Consider the following 14941-nt stretch of genomic DNA (forward strand, 5'->3'; position numbering starts at 1 on the left):
GGACATATGGTTCTTCCTGACCAAACTAGGTTCAAGACCTAGCCATACCCCCTCTCGGTGCCATATCCTGACATCGTGATAGCTCCCGTGAATTTCCTGCTTTCTATAAATTTCCTTGGATTTAACCGGCATCATCCCGCATGTGGGCAGCTAGCAGCCTAGCCTGCCTTCCCCCCCACACGCGCGCCCATGATGACGGGGCCTCCCTTTCCTATAGCCGCACAAGGCCTAGACATGGTCCAAGGGCAACTTTCAACCCATTTTGTGCCACTATTCAGGTGGTCACAGCTCAGATCTCGAATCTCTGGCATTAAAACCCTAGAAATGCAATAGATGTTCCAACTATAACAGACGGGACCTGAAAAGGCTAGTGCATGCCATGTGCCATGCCATGGCCATCGTTGACTCTCTACGAAGGCTCTTGCCAAATGTTGTAATTTTTTTATCAAACCCTCCACGGGCCATATGATGTCATCGTGTCAGGGCCAGTAAATTTTTGGCCTCGTATAAATTTATGTGTATTTAAATGGTATCATCCCGCATGTCAACGACCAAACAATCTTGTGGTGTCCTAGATATGGGGTGCTACTCATGTCGGCTCCCAAACATATGGGTCGGCCCGAGGACCCCCAAGTTAACCAACCAGTGGGCCAAATTTGCGAGGCCCAGGGGCGTTAAGATGGAATCTTCCAAAGAGCACAGCTCCACCTCCTATGACGTCAACCAAGATCCACCACCAGCTACGGACGCCTACAGCTACGCCAGGGACCGGAAGGGTAAAGGCCTGGCGAGGAAGTGGTGATCTCGCTCCTCCTCCATTTATATTGTCGTTTTTAGTCATTTAAGTAAAGTACTTGTCCGGCGATGAACTGTGGTGAACATTAGGATGATGTAAAGTGGGTTAATGTGCATTTTGTTGTGTTTGATGCCAATTTTTTTGTCAGTTGTTTGATCACATAGAGAAGTTTATCTCGTTGCATAGTACGGATATAGGGTGCCTGATATGTGGTACACAGATGTTAAATAGATTATTTGAGGCGTGACCGGTCACTGTCTGCGGACGCACCCCACGGGCATTTAGGGTTCGGATGTGCTGACAGCTGATAGCAACAACGCGTAGTATATGCATAGGTATAAAAATGGACTCTGGTAAGTGCCACGCGTGTGGCATGAACACAAGGCAACTCCGACCATTTTTTGATGGCAAGTTTAGTGACGCGAGGACGACAAATTTAGTTGTCAAGTATGGCAACTTTCTTTTCGGATGGCAACTTTTTTTTGGAGGGTTTGTTTTTTCTTCAAGGGTTGCAAGTTTCAGTTCTTTTTTTTTTGGATTTTTTTCGGATGGCAACTTTAGTTGTATAAAAGTTAAGCCGAGAGTGCTTTGTGCCATATATGTGATACTTATCATTTGGGTAAATATTTTTGCACCAAATCAAGCTACGGCGGCGGCTGTTGCCATACCTAGCCCATAGGGGTCCTCAGCTAGTAATATTCTAAAAGCTTTTGGTCTGTTTCTTTCTTTCCCTTTTTGTTATTTTCTTTATCGGTTTGCTTTTTCTTTTTTTATCTTTAAAGGTTTTTCTTTCCAAAAAATTCCCCATGTCCAAATTGAAGGACTTATTTGAGAATTTTTGAGAAAATGGAATTTTTCAAAAATTTCACAAACTTTTTAAATAAATGTTCATTTTTCTAAACAAAATGGTTACAAATGTATAAACTTTGTTCATGTTTTCGAAATGTTCATATTTTTTAAATATTTTTTTTCACGTTTTATGAGAAAGACAATGAAAAAATCGACTAAAAACTGAAAAAAGATAGAAATCAGTACTTCATTTGATGACCATTCCAAAGCGTTGATGGGTTAGCCTAGTCAAGCGATTCCTATGTTTCCCGACGATTTGGTCCACAGAGGGTCTTTGGTGCTTCCGCCCGCAGATCCTATTTCGCGTTTATGCGCCCGCGAGCAAACGGGCGCCTGGAGGGCGCGGCTACTTGGGCTCGGCCCATTTTGCTTCCCAACCTTTTGTGTTAAAATGCAAAAAAAAAAAAGAGCGCTAGGAAATGGATTTAAACCTGCGAACTCCCTATCAAAGGTTGCCTGTTCTAACCACCCCGCTAACAAGAGGGTTGTGCTAACATTCTAACCTATACGTTATTTATTCGTTCCATTTTCATTTTTTTCATTTTTCATTTTTCCTTTTGTCTTTTATCTTTTATCTTTTTTGTTTTGTCTTCTTTTTCCTTGCCCGAGAATTATCCGCAAATATGTGAACATTTTTTTTCAAACTGATGAATTTTATTAATATGTTCATATTTAAAGAGAGGAAAAAGAAAAATAAGAAGAGAAAGTGTTTAATATAATTAGTTAGAAAAATCATAGAACTATAGTTAAACTAGTTTATTTTTAGTAATTACTACTTTATTTTATTTATAGTAAGTGCTTAATATATAGTTGAACTAGTTAGTTGATTTAATAAACTACTTTATTTTACTATAGAAGTAGTTTATTTTTAGTAAGTGCTTAGTAGTTGAACTAGTTGATTTAATTAATAAAACTACTTTATTTTACTATATATAGAAGTAGTTCCCGCATCGACGTCGACGATGCCTATCCCGCATCCACGTCGTCGACTCGGCGGTGGAGGCCTGCTTGATCAGGGTCATGTCCGGGACTGGGCTCCACCGGGCTGGTATTGGGAGGTGCTACCTTCCAGGGGGCGTAGGTTGGTGAGGAGCCAGCCCGTTGTTGACCCGATCCTTATTTGGTGGTGGTCGCGTGGGCCAGTGACGGTGTCGAGGCTTCCGAACATCGCGGGGGTGATACATCACCATGTCAGCGAGGAGGACGAGCACGTCCGTCGCTACATGGTTGCGTTGAAGGGCAGGTTCGACAATACCTGGCAGGTTCTTCAGGGATCTCACTGGAGCTATGATCCTGTGATGGTTTCTTATGTTTGGGTGTCCACCACCCGCGACAATACCTGTCAGGCGATACGGTTCTAGCTGTATTAGCGATGCTATATGTATGATAGTATCCGAGGAGTATTAGTGATAATATTTGACGATGTACGGACACAAGAGATGATATACTTTTACTTATAATTGAATGTATACTAATTTGGTACTACTTTAATTATTTTACGATTTGGTTTTGCTTATTGAATGCTCATATTGAAAAAGTACTCCTACTTTGAATGCTAAAATTGAAGAGCACTCTATGCAGAAATCTAGGAGCCCCCTCCATCATCCGCATCGTTGTGGGGGTAGCTTCTCCTTCATTCTCGTGTGTTAGACAATTTGGTATAATAATGCACTCGGGAATGAAAGGAGGAGCTACTATCACCGATAGTCAACCCGTGATTAATAATAATGATCTAATTTAGGTTTTTTAGTACATATATTTAATTGTATAAGTTTAATATTTGAATTATGAACATAGGCCGGAAATGTCGTACTCGGACGACGAAAACCCCCCGGGGGAGTGCAACTGGTGCCACGACGACCGAGATATGTGCGACAGGTTCCTTGAGCTGGACGAAGATCGGCGCTTTAGCATTAAGCTTGAGGAGACCTTCGATGTTGAAACGGTACGCAACGACGACAATAGTTTTTTTCGTAATTAAACACGACTTCAACTATTTTAACGTGTATTTTTCATCTTTTCCAATTCGACTAGCTTATCCCATGCTATGCAAGACGCTATGTCCTGGAGAGGATGGGTTTTGAAGATCATGAAAGTATGGAAACCAAAAAAATCACCTAAGGACCCATCATAGTTATTAAGTAATTTATATTGTTTATTTCAAAATAGTTGACAACTTATTTTCATTGACAGCTTATTTTCATCCTTCAAAGAATGTGCGGAAGATGGTAGACAAAACCCACTACATCGATGGCTCCGAATTAACTTATAAGGAGAAAAATCATCTGATCGCATTTTGTACTGATCTTGAGAATTACAATATCTTCAATCGAACTCCTCAACATTATGATCAATACGTGCCACTAGTGCACGTGTTGAACTATGGTAACTACCATGGAGATACCCTGGTAAGATTTTCTACTATTATGACATCCGTGCATCTTTTTGCATACTTCTAAAACTAGTACATCATTGCTAACTACGAAGCTATTATTATGTTTTTCAACAGATAATCCTGAATGATTGTGTGCCTCATCTGATGTATACGCACGGTCGCCTTGATGTTTTGAACATACAATCAGGTCGTCCTACGAATCTCAGTTGTCCATACCGGATTTCTAAAGGAAGTGGAGACATGACAATCAAAAAATGGAAAAAATGTATATGGACAGTCGTAAGGAGCTTCTTGGAAAGGAAGCAAAGCGCAAGAATTGGAGACAGGATGATCTCCATTCTTCATAATGGAGAGTCAGGGTCTATATTGTTTTATGCTATTTTAACTTAAGTGTGATTAGGTCCTACCTGATACTGATGATCATGTGCTAAGAACAATTATGTAGGGTTGGGTTCGATGACTATCAGTATGATGATCGTATGATTTGTTATTAATAACGAGTAGAAGTTGTATGATGATGCATGATTAGCAGGACTTGTTATTATATATGATGATGTATGATGCAAGCATGAAGAGTTATTATATATCCGCGGGTGAAATGAACATAGCAGTAGCGTTGGTAAACCAAGCACGAAGATATAAGAGAGGACACTTCTCTCTATTAGCTAGCTAATAACAACCTAAATTAACCCCAAAACCCCTAAACCAGCCACTTTCAAAAAAAAAACCTCAGCTGCAGCCAGCTTCTGACGGGTGGATGCCTTTTGGTCCCGGTTTATGTCACCAACCGGGATCAAAGGCCCCCCTGCCTGGCTACCCGCAGCGGCCACGTGTAGGCCCATCTGTCCCGGTTCGTGTAAGAACCGGGACTAAAGGGGGGAGGCATTAGTAACGACCTATTAGTCCCGGTTCAAGAATCGGGACTAGAGGCCCTTACGAACCGGGACAAATGCCCTGTTTTCTACTAGTGTGAGGGTTCACAACCATTGTAATCTCATAATCATATGCAAGAAAGTCTCCCAAAGACATGACTTGGGCTTTTACCTCCACCAATGAGAGGTCTAAACATGTATACGATCCTTGTGTAACCCATTTTACATCTCGATAGATCAAGCTCTGTTCATAAACCTCTCTTAGTGTCAGATTTAGAACCACGACAGGTGGGATGGTGGCCGCGTGGTGGCGCTAGACAATGCAGGGTGGGCAGCCGGTGGAATAGGTGGAGGTGCCGCTGCGGTGGAAAGGGAGTCAATGAAAGCAGTGGTGGTGAGGAGGGGTAGACTGGTGGTCGGGAGGTGGGATGTGGGCGGGCACGATAATGGCTACTATAAGAGGGGTGGGAAGACGGGTCCTTACCTTCGGGAGGTGAGGAGGGAATGGTTGGAATGATATTTTCTAACTAATTATAAAAAGGTGTTTCCTTCATGTTCTATTGGTTCAACTGGCGTTGGATTGCCTTTTTTGGTAAAGGGGGACGATGAAACAATGGATCAATGTCTAGGTTTTCGTGTCATCTTCGGCTAGATCTAACCTAGACCTGGTGCGGCTATCGCGGGCTCACATGCAACACGTGTGGCACCAAGGAGTTTGTTATGTTTTGGTCTAGTGGATTGACAACTTTTGATCTGGCGGAATATCGTCACTTACTTCGGCCTAACGTGTCTTTCCTCCATCATAGTGAGCTACACGTTCGAGGTGCAGGTGATGGCTGAGAACCGAAACCGGCGCGTCGGACTATCCTACGACCGCGGGTGGGTGGCTGTCTTGTTCAACGGCACGGAGCTGCGCCGCGGCGCGTTCCCTGAGTTGTGCCAGGGCCAACGCAGCACAGTGCAGCTGCTGATCACGCTCGAGGGGGAGACAAGGCTCGACGGCGCCATGGCCGCGCAGCTGGCGCAACGGCGGCAGGAGACCGGGGTTCGTGCCCCTTAAGGTCACCGCGCACGTGCCGGTCGGGATCAAGTTCCGAAGCTTGAGAGGTGAGCTTGGGGCTTTCTCGGAGCGGATAGCAGTTAGAGCGTCTCCAGCCGTTCGGCCCCCCAGGGCGCATAAAAATCGCCCCCTGGGGGCGAGCCGGTGACTAGTTGGGCGCTGGGGCCGGTTTTGCGCCCAGTCGTCGCCCCCAGCCCGCCCCCATCCGTCGTTTTTTGCCCACTTTTGAATCCCCATTTCGGCGAAAAAGGTCCATATGGGCGAGAATAGGCCCACATTCGGCACGGTTCGCCGTGGCTCGGCGTTCAATTATAAACATATTTTTTTTCCAAATATTTCATCACAGAAAATTTAAATAATTCAACAAAATAGTACAACAACAAATAGTTCAATAAAAATTATATAGTTCAACAAATAAAAAAAATCAAATTTCATGACACGTCGCGCCCGGTGTCGCCCTTGAGCCTCCATAGATGCTCTATCAGATCTTGCTGCAATTGATGATGCACCTGTGGTCTGGGATCTCCTGACGCATATTGAGGTAGGTAGTCCAGGTTGCCGGTAGCTGGTGATCAACTTGGGCAAGAGGACCCTGCCTGTGGTATGGTTCAGTGTCAAACACTGGCTTTTCCTGCTCGCTCTCAATGATCATGTTGTGCAAGATGACACAGCAGGTCATGATCTCCCATATTTGATCTTTGGACCAGGTCTGAGCGGGGTACCGGACAACAGCAAATCGAGATTGGACCACACCAAATGCCCGCTCGACATCCTTCCTGCAAGCCTCCCGAATCTTCGCAAACCAGGCGTTCTTGCCTCCAGGCACAGGGTTTTTGATGGTCTTCACAAATGTCGACCATCTCGGATAGATGCCATCAGCTAGATAGTACCCCTTGTTGTAGTGCCGCCCATTGATCTCGAAGTTCACCGGAGGAGAATGAGCTTCAACAATCTTGGCAAAGACAGGAGAGCACTGCAGCACGTTGATGTCATTGTGAGTTCCTGGCATACCAAAGAAGGAGTGCCAAATCCAGAGGTCCTATGTGGCCACCGCCTCAAGTACCAAACTACAACCGCCTTTGGCGCTTTTGTCCATCCCCTGCCAAGCAAATGGGCAATTCTTCCATTTCCAATGCATGCAGTCGATGCTTCCAAGCATCCCAGGAAATCCTCTTGCTGCATTTTGTGCTAGGATCCGAGTAGCGTCTTTCGCATTGGGTGTTCTCAAGTATTGCGGTCCAAACACTGCCACCACTGCCCGATAGAACTTGTAGAAACACTCTAGGTTGGTGGACTCGGCCATGCGCCCATAGTCGTCCTGTGAGTCACCGGGAGCTCCGTATGCAAGCATCCTCATCGCTGTCGTGCATTTCTGGATCGAGGTGAATCCAAATTTGCTGGTGCAATCCATCTTGCATTTGAATTAGTTGTCGAACTCCCGAATGGAATTCACAATCCGGAGGAAAAGCTTTCTGTTCATCCGATAACGGCGCCGAAATGTTCTGTCGCCGTGAAGTGAAGCATCGGCGAAGTAGTCGGCGTAGAGCATGAAGTAGCCTTCGAGACGATGCTGGTTCCTCGCTTTCACACGCCCCGACGCCGAGCCACCTCGCCACGACTTTTCATTGCTTGCCAGCAGCTGGGCGAGGGCGGCGAGCACCATGAGATGCTCTTCTTCCTCGACGTCGGCCTCAGCTTCCTCCTCCAGCAGCGCGGCGAGCACTTCCTCGTCATCCGAGTCCATCGTCGAGGTAGGAAAATCGCCGAACACTTTGCGCCCGGTTGGCGTGCGCCCGCCGCTAAACTGCCCCTTCGCGGCCGGAAACGACGACCGGAAATGCCCAGCTGCTGTCGGAGGGGCTGCCGCGGCGAACCTCTGCTATTTTTTCAGCGGGGAATGGCTATCTAGCGGTGAAGGGCGGCGGGCGGCGCCGGAATATAGCTAGTGGCGGCCGAGAGCGCGGGGAGTGGGAGGCGAGTTGGGGAAGAAAATCTTGACTTTTCACCTGACGGCGTGGGCCAGACGCGCTTTTCCCTTACGCCGGAGCCACCAAGCGCCCCCCAGCGCGCCGGGTTCGGCCTGCGGCCGCCGGGCGTAAAAAAGGGCCGAACCGACGCTTTTCGTCGTCCTGAAGGCGCGACTGAGCCGTTTTTTTGGCGCCGGTGTCGAAAAAGTGGCCTGGGGGGCCGGGGGGGATTAAGATGCTCTTAGGATCATCAATCTTTTGGGTGTCGTTGCTTTGATCCGAATTGGCCTGAAAGGCATCGGGGAGCTCCTAACCGGCGCCTTAAGCGCCGGTTCAGGAAGCTGGCGCTCACAGCCGCGCCTGCTGGGCCGGCCTATGACACGCCTTCTGTACCACAAAAAAAATCCCATCTATACCACAAAAAAATCCCGTAAAAAGTGTTGCTCCCGTGAGGATTCGATCTTGCGACCTCCGGTACATATTCCAATCGACTAACCACTAGTGCCAGCAATCAAACATGGATATTATTAGCGCGCATGAATTAAGAATAATTAAAGTCGCGCTATTTCTTGCGCACAGATTTTGGGAAACGTAATTTTTTCGGGACGAAATTTGAAAATTCACAGATTTCAAAATAATCACAAATTGAAAAGGTTAATGAACTAAACAAATCATTGATTCTGAAAAAGTCACAAAATTCAAAAAAGTTCATCAATTTTGAAAAATAGTTCATCAATATCAAAAAAGTTTGTTCGAATTTTAAAAAAAGTTCAACGAATTTGAAAAATGTTCATAGAATTTGAAAAAAAAGTTCATCAATTTTTTTAAAAAAACATCAAATTTGAAAAAAGTTCGTCCAAATCTAGAAAAGGTTCATCGAAATCTAGAAAAAGTTCATTGAAATTGAAAAAAGTTCATGGAATTTAAAAAATGTATTTTTCGTTTTTTGTTCGTATTTCAAAATGTGTTCATAGTTTTTCAAATTTATTCACTTTTTCAAATTTTGTTCACTATTTTAAATTGTTCAGTGTACATAAAAAAATGTTCAATGGGTATTTAAATGGTTTTTCAGCGCATATCACAAAATTGTTCAATGTGTAGTTAAAAATTGTTCAGATTATATTACAAAAATGTTCAATGTATAAAAGATGTTCATCTTATTTCAAAAGAATGTATAAATATGTTTTAAATTATTTCAATGTATATCACAAAAATGTTCTCTGTGTAGTTAAAAATTGTTCATCGTACACCAAAAAAATGTTCAGTGTATATTTGAACATCTCTCATTGTATATAATTTCTTGTTCAGGTCTCAATAATTGTTCACGTTTTAAGAAAAAACATGGAATTTAAAAAAAATTATTGAATTTTAAAAAAAGTTCACGATTTGATAAAGGTTCATCAAATTTGAATAAAAAAATTGCACATTTACGAAAAAAAGAAAAAGGAATAAATGAAAGAAAAATGAAAAAAGAGCAGGAAAAAGGAGAAAAAATCTCGCAACCTGAAGAAACAATAAAAGAGGGAAAGGAGGTTTGCAAACAGAAAGTGGTTCTTTGCCTAGTGGTAACTGCGCTGATGTCTACACGAAACGTCCCAAGTTCGATTCACTGCACTCACGCTTTTTTGATTGATGCAGTTTTAACAGCAAATGAGGAAATGGGCCGGCCCAGCCTGGCGCGGGGGGTGCAGCGAAGAAACAGGCGCAACGGGCGCCGTTTAGGATTTGCCTCGGGCCCTGGCACTTTGGTTGGCCACCGTGGCCTTCCTCGGCGGCATCATCTCTGGGCTGCTCGAGAGCTGTTTTCGGTATCTGATCATACTAGATTAGTATCCAATCTAATTCCTCAAAGAAAAAAAAGTATCCAATCTAATGCATTAGTAATCAGCTCTCCGAAGGCTGCCCGATTTATATTAGTAATCAGTTTTGCTAAAGCACATATAAATGTGCTCAAGTCCTATATAATTGATTGTATGCTAAGATTTGTGTAATTATCTTTCTTTTCGTTTTTTTCTTTCTTTTTTTTCGAGTTTGATTAAGTCACTTAGATTTATAATAACTAGGGCACATCTATATGTGCCGTAGACAGACCCCAAGAAAAAAATTGTGCTCAGAGGATTTAGGATAAGAAAAATAGAACTGGATGCTTCCTTTTGCCGATCCCGATCCAACTGAAACGTTTGTTACTACTTTGTTTCGATATATGCAAGTTGCATGAACGTAGCACTTATCTAGGAGCAGTAGACATGCACAGCCAAGGAGGATCAACTAACTGACATGTGACCTTTAGCAACCGCGTGTCACACACTCACACTCCATTGCAGAAATGTGTCGTGTTGTTGGATGCCTTTGAAAAAGAAAAGGAAAAGCAACCCGTGCCAACTCTACATCTTGGTTTCATCTCTAGCAGCATGGACGCTAGAAAACAAAAATAAGATAAGAACAACATGCCCGCCTGTAAAAAACATGAATAGATAAAGATGGAGCACGTTGCCAGTGAACTTTGTTTTGAATCAGTAGTACAAAAATTGGAGAGACGGACGAAAATGGCATCTTCTAATGTAGCGATCCAGCATTTATCACCAGTGTTTGCACTATTTGCCTGACCGTCCCATGCCACCCAGACGGCTGGTCTAGCTACCTGGCTTTCTTGTATCGCACTGGCCATCCACGAGCTGCATGCGCAGCGCAGCGGCCATGGAGAAGCTCGGCGCGAACCCGGCCAACTCCTCCCCGCTCACGCCGCTGGGCTTCCTGGAGCGGGCGGCCGTCGTGTTCGCCGACTGCCCCTCCGTCGTCTACCGCGCCACCGTCTTCACCTGGTCCCAGACCTACCGCCGATGCCTCCGCCTCGCCTCCGCGCTCTCCGCCCTCGGCGTCTCCCGCCGCGACGTCGTAAGTAACCCATCCACCCGTCGTCGTTTTCACAAACACCTTGTGATTCTGTAGCGTGTGTGTTCTTCGCCACCGGAGAATTCGGTTGGTGTGGTGCATGACGATCCATGGCGTGAACCAAAACTGCATGTTTCAGGTGTCCGTGCTGCTGCCCAACGTGCCGGCCATGTACGAGGCGCACTTCGGCGTGCCCATGAGCGGCGCTGTGCTCAACACCATCAACACGCGCCTCGACGCGCGCACGGTCGCCGTCCTGCTCCGCCACTCCGGCTCCCGGCTCGTCTTCGTCGACCCGGCGCTGCTCCCGCTGCTCGACGACGCGCTCCGGCTCATCCCGCCGGAGCACCCGGCCCCGCGCGTCGTGCTCGTCGAGGACCCCCACGAGAAGGAGAAGGATCAGTTCCCTCCGGCCCCGGCCACGGATCTAACGTACGAGAGGCTCCTCGAGATGGGGGATCCGGAGTTCAAGTGGGTCCGGCCGACCAGCGAGTGGGACCCGATGGTGCTCAACTACACCTCCGGCACCACGGCTGCGCCCAAGGGGGTCGTGCACTGCCACCGCGGGATCTTCTTGGTTACCATGGTGTCGCTTGTGGACTGGACGGTGCCGCCGCGGCCGACGTTCCTGTGGACGCTGCCCATGTTCCACGCCAACGGGTGGAGCTTCCCCTGGGGAATGGCCGTCCTTGGCGGCACCAACATCTGCCTCCGCCGCGTCGACGCCAAGGATGTGTACGCCGCCATCACGGATCACGGGGTCACGCACCTCTGTGGTGCGCCCGTCGTGCTCAGCATGCTGGCCAACGCGTCGGAGGGTGTGCGCAAGCCTCTGCATAGGAAGGTACGGATCATGACTGCTGGCTCGCCGCCGCCCGCTGCGGTGCTGCATCGTGCGGAGGCATTGGGCTTTGAGGTCAGCCACGGGTACGGGCTGACAGAGACTGGAGGCCACGTCGTGTCGTGCGCGTGGAAGGGCGAGTGGAACAAGCTGCCGGCGTCGGAGCGCGCGCGGCTCAAGGCGAGGCAGGGCGTGCGCACGCCCGGCATGGCCGAGGTGGACATCGTCGACGCCGACACAGGCCGCAGCGTGCCCCGGGACGGCGCCACCATGGGCGAGATCGTGCTCCGCGGCGGGTGCATCTTGCTGGGCTACCTCAACGACAGCGAGGCGACAAAGGCGGCGATTCGGGACGACGGGTGGTTCTACACGGGGGACGTGGGCGTGATGCACCCGGACGGGTACCTCGAGATCCGCGACCGGTCCAAGGACGTGATCATCAGCGGCGGCGAGAACATCAGCAGCGTGGAGGTGGAATCCATGCTCTACAGCCACCCAGCGGTGAGCGAGGTGGCGGTGGTGGCGCGGCCGGACGAGTTCTGGGGGGAGACGCCCTGCGCGTTCATAAGCCTCCAGGAAGGCGCGGCAGGCGTGGTGACCGCGGCCGAGGTCATGGCATGGAGCCGGGAGCGCATGGCGGGGTACATGGTGCCCAAGACCGTGGTATTCCGCGGCGAACTGCCCAAGACGTCCACCGGCAAGGTCCAGAAGTACGTGCTCCGGAAGCTCGCCCGGGAGATGGGCCCCACTCGCAGGGGTAGCAGCAGTAGCAAGATGTAGTGTACGGCATGGCGATGGGCAAAGTGCTTGTCTCTGAATTTTCATCCCTTTTGCTTTTGTGGGTGGGCAAAGTGCTACTCTACAACATTTTTCGCATCATTATCATGTTTTGTAAAGGCATTGACATGGTGGACTGCTTTTCACACCCCGCCCAGAGCATCTCCAATAGAAAATGTCACTAAATTGTGCTTCGAGTAAAATTTGTATCACCAAAAAGTGGGTTTTTACATCACCAAAACCTCCAGCTCCAACTGATGATGTAAAATATGGCACTAATGCTCCACTAAGTGATGTAAAATAGGGCATCGGCACAACAACCGCTCCACAATTTCATACATATTTGAACCAAATAACATCAAAATCGTATCAAATAACCACATGACACATGTGGTAAGCACTCCAAACTATTCAAAAATAAAATCCTAGATCATCTTAAAATTATGAATCATCTCAAAATAAAATCCTAAATCAACTCAAAATTCTAAATCATCATTAATATTCAAAGATGGTAGCCACGCCGGTCATAGAGGCCTCTCCCTCCGCCTTGTTGATGTGTGTCAGTGGGGTGCTGCCCGTAATTTCTGCGAAGCAGCGCCGACCGAAGCAATGACAGCCCGGCTTGGTTTAGCAACGGCTGCCTGTCCTTTTCTTTCGTGAAAGGTATGATCTAGAGTGTGATTCTGATCCCGTGATTGGGTGCTCGGTCGCGGCGGTTGCACACTTGTATGCGGTAGCTCCGACGGCTAGAAGACCTATGCCGGACAGTGACCACGAGCTCCGGGAGCCATCACAGGCTCTGCCGCTCAGAAAAATGAGACGAAAATATTGTTTTCTGAAAAACATAAACATTTTTTGAATTTTTGAACAAATTATGAAATTCTGAACAAATGTTAAAGCCACGAACATTTTTTTGATTTATTTCAAAAAAACTACTAAAAAGTGGAAACATTTCATGATAATTGGAACAAAAAATTGAAACCGCAACCATTTTTTGAATTTATGAACAAAAACTTTAAAATGGAACAATTAGAAATCGCGAACATTTTTTAATATTCTTGAAATATTTCTGAAACGTGAACATTTTTCAAGTTCTGACCAAAATTTGTAATCACGAAATGGGAACATATTTTTTCAAACACTGAAAAAATTTAAAAGCACGAGCATTTTTTGGATCTATGAAAAAAAGTTGAATACGGGAACATTTTTTGAAATTCCGAACAAAATTTGAAAAACCAAACATTTTTTAAACACCCGAACAAAATTTCAAAACGCGAACACTTTTTTAAAAAGTGAACATTTTTTGAATATGTGAATTTCTCTTGAAATCGGAAACATTTTTTGAAACAACCAACCAAAAATTGAAAACACAAACAATTTTCTGAAACTCCGGAACATATTTTGAAAACGTGAACAAATTTTGAATGTCGAACATTTTTTGAAAATATGAACATTTTTTAAAAAGAAAAAGAAAAAAGAAAAAAGAAAAGTAAACAATAAAAAAAGAAAAGAAAAATGAAACAGAAAAAGAAAAAGAAAAAGAAATGAGAATAAAAAGACGGTTTAGGAACATTCTAGAAGGTTCCAAAACCAAAAAAACGGCTGCGAACATCAGAGAAGGTTCAGTATCGTGCAACGTTAAAACGGGCCGGCCCAACCCCGAACATTCGCTCGCTCGCTTCTGCGAAACAGCGACAATTCGCCGTAGCGAGCGGCGAATAGGATTTTCCGGTGCACGACAGGAAGACAAGAGCAAACAGCGCATAGCTCAAAAGCACCTTTGCGCTTGAGAGGACAACTAGTTAACGAGCGCTCCTTCGGAGCGCTCGTAACAAGCGGTTCGGGAACGTTCCGCGCGTGACAAGTGTCTCGCGTGAAGCGCTCCCGCCAGGGAAAACCAGGTGGCGCGGCTGGTTCCCGGTTCTCCCTTTCCGGTTTGTGCTTTCGTGCGTTTTGCAGTTTGACCCTCAAACTACCATAATTTTTTGTTTTCCCTTTCCGCGCGAAAACACAAAAAAATACCAGTTCGCGCGGTTGGTTCCCTGTTTCTCATTCTCGTTTCCCTTTCTGTTCCCATTATATTTCCTGGTAATGGAGATTTATGGGGTAGTTACGGGCGGGGACTACCAATACTATCAAATGTGACCTTTCAAGTAAGGAAAAAAACAACTTTTTAATGTAAAACGGCAGTCTTCAGAATTGTTCAATCGTGTGACTTTTTAATAGGCACAGGTGAACACTAGAAGAGGCACGGGTGTATAACTTTACTAAATTGAAGAAAAGCGCCTCCGGCGCGAGGGAACCTCCTGCTCGCCTTCGGCTTGTTTAATTTTCATAAACATCTTGAAGGGAGGGGGGGCATAGGTCGAAGTGTGTGTTGGTCGTGCAGCGTGCTGGTTTGTGCAGCGCGTTGTCCCTCGTGGTGTGACACGGTGCCTCCGACGCGAGGGAACCTCCTGCTCGCCTTCGGCTCGTTTAATTTTCATAAACAT

The 14941-nt window shown here is 46.3% G+C and overlaps 1 protein-coding gene across 1 annotated transcript; it reads left to right on the forward strand.

The window, feature by feature from the left end:
• The first annotated feature begins 10514 nt into the window (after positions 1 to 10514).
• LOC119366359 (probable acyl-activating enzyme 5, peroxisomal) lies at positions 10515 to 12624 on the forward strand. The gene is made up of 2 exons (XM_037632085.1): positions 10515 to 10834; positions 10971 to 12624. Exons 1-2 carry the CDS (start codon positions 10619 to 10621, stop codon positions 12450 to 12452), a joined length of 1698 nt encoding a protein of 565 aa, XP_037487982.1. The 5' UTR covers positions 10515 to 10618; the 3' UTR covers positions 12453 to 12624.
• The last annotated feature ends 2317 nt before the right edge of the window (positions 12625 to 14941 follow it).

The sequence above is a fragment of the Triticum dicoccoides genome, chromosome 2B (genome assembly GCF_002162155.2).
Source record: "Triticum dicoccoides isolate Atlit2015 ecotype Zavitan chromosome 2B, WEW_v2.0, whole genome shotgun sequence".
In the NCBI taxonomy this organism is placed as follows: domain Eukaryota; kingdom Viridiplantae; phylum Streptophyta; class Magnoliopsida; order Poales; family Poaceae; genus Triticum; species Triticum dicoccoides.

What these genes read in the sequence shown, in the direction of transcription:
- LOC119366359 (XM_037632085.1), top strand. Translation starts at nt 10,619, where the DNA reads ATGCGCAGCGCAGCGGCCATGGAGAAGCTCGGCGCGAACCCGGCCAAC. An exon ending in GCGTCTCCCGCCGCGACGTC is followed by an intron (nt 10,835 to 10,970) that starts GTAAGTAACCCA and finishes TGCATGTTTCAG; the next exon opens with GTGTCCGTGCTGCTGCCCAA.